Genomic DNA, 1946 nt, shown 5'->3' with positions numbered 1-1946 from the left:
GCCCGGTGTGCCAGAAGGTTCGTCTGGGTCAAGGCAGCCTTGCCGCAAGTCTGCGGACCACCATGGTCTCGGAGCCATTCCACACTATTGCGGTGGACACCATCGGTCCGCTGCCTGTCGACGATGACGGGTTCAAGTACATGGTGGTGGCAATCGACTGCTTCACCCGATATGTTGAGATCCGTCCGGTGCGGACGCTTGCTGCGAAGGATGCCGCAGGGATCTTGCTCGAGGTGTTTGCTCGCTACGGAGCACCCTCCTTCCTCCGGTCTGATCAGGGTCCGCAGTATGCTGCCGAGCTGATCGAGGAGTTTCTGCGGATGGTTGGTTCGTCGAGGAACTTCACCATTGCGTACCGCTCAGAGTCCAATGGGCTGGTGGAGCGCGCGAATGGGGGAGGTGGGACGCCACTTACGCGCGATCGTCATGGAATTGCGCTCGCTCAAGACGTGGTCCCGCTACCTGCCTTTGGTCCAGCGAATCATCAACGCCACTCCGCATGCAGCGACAATGGTTGCTCCCTCTCGGCTTCTCTTCGGTTCGGCGGTTGACACGGACCGCCAACTGTTGAAGCCCATCTCCTCCGAGAGGCGGTCAGTCACAGTAGAGGATTACGTGCAGGAGCTCATCCAAGCCCAGGAGTCTCTGATCGCAGCAAGCCAAGATCATCAGGACAAGGTGATCGAGGAGCGTCTTTCCCAATCTGCCGAGAATCCCACCGAGTATGCTGCTGGCGACTATGTCGTTGTGTCGTACCCCGATCGGCCGCCTAGCAAGCTGGCGCCGCGCTGGCGCGGACCACTCATCATCGCCGATCGTGTTGGTTCCGACATGTACCAGTGTCAGGACCTGGTCACTCATCGGTTCACCGACTTCCACGTCAGTCGTCTCAAGAAATACAACATGGACATGACTCCCAACCCGGTCGAGGTAGCCCAGGTTGACAATGATGAATGGAAGGTGGAGCAGATCGTGGATCACAAGGGGTTGACCAAGAAGGCCGTCAGGTTCCGTGTGCGCTGGGAAGGCTTCGAACCCACGGACGACACCTGGCTTCCCTACTCCGAGTGTCGAGACTTGGAAGCGCTGGATGTGTATCTTGCCGCACACCCTGAGCTTCGTCTCTAGGGGGCTGTGTTATCCCGCCAGTATGCACTGCGCGGGGAGCGCGGGAAGTCTTCGGGCATATTCTGCTCCGATGGACGTCGAGCGATTCCTCCGAGCCGCCTCCTTCTCCGATCGAAGGCGAGTGAATTCCCCGAGCCGCCTCCTGCTCCGGTCGAAGATCAACCGATGGTTCAACCCCCGAATTCATATTCAAGTTGTACTGGAAATGTGTACGGAGCCACGGGCTGGAAGCCCTGCGAAGTATTTAAGGCGCGTGCCTGGGCGTTTCTCCTTTTCTCTTTCTTTCTTTCTTTCCCTTTTCCTTTTCTTTTATTTGTACTTGTTTTGGTTTATAAAGCACTAGTAGGCTTTCATCCCTTGTACCTCTGTCTCATCCCCTCTGGTAGGAAGTTCGGTTCCCTTACTGAGAGTGTCGGATTGTTCTTTGTTTTGCTGACTAACCTTTGTTGTTATCTCTTTTAGGCTAGTGTCGCCACACTCTGACCTCACTATAGGGAAGCCAGCTGTCGTCGTCCGCGTTGTACCCACTCCAGCGAACCCGAAACTCAAAATCGCGTTTCGACTGTCCTCGATGTTCGACAATGCTTTCCACAACATACTCATCCGAATCTACAGAAGCAATCTGGAGTGCGTCTTCGGTCGACGTCATGTCGTACGGCTTTAGACGAGACACGTGCAGATCATTAGTTCGCAGAGACGTGAGATCTTGGCATGTGTAAATGTTTCCATTCCGGGACACCACCAACATAGGGCCTTTCCATTTAGGCGTCAGCTTTGAAGGTGGCCTTTCGGGGTAGCTTACCAGAACGTAGTTGCCT

General features: G+C 55.5%; 1 protein-coding gene across 1 annotated transcript; it reads left to right on the top strand.

Moving 5' to 3' along the window:
* Positions 1-426: 426 nt before the first annotated feature.
* Positions 427-1128, top strand: ABB37_10147 (hypothetical protein; the record flags this gene model as incomplete). The annotated part of the gene is made up of 1 exon (XM_015809910.1): positions 427-1128. One exon carries the CDS (start codon positions 427-429, stop codon positions 1126-1128), a length of 702 nt encoding a protein of 233 aa, XP_015651506.1.
* Between the last annotated feature and the right edge of the window lie 818 nt (positions 1129-1946).

Source organism: Leptomonas pyrrhocoris (assembly GCF_001293395.1).
Source record: "Leptomonas pyrrhocoris isolate H10 chromosome Unknown, whole genome shotgun sequence".
Lineage (NCBI taxonomy): Eukaryota > Euglenozoa > Kinetoplastea > Trypanosomatida > Trypanosomatidae > Leptomonas > Leptomonas pyrrhocoris.
This window is presented reverse-complemented; position numbering and strand designations above follow the sequence as displayed.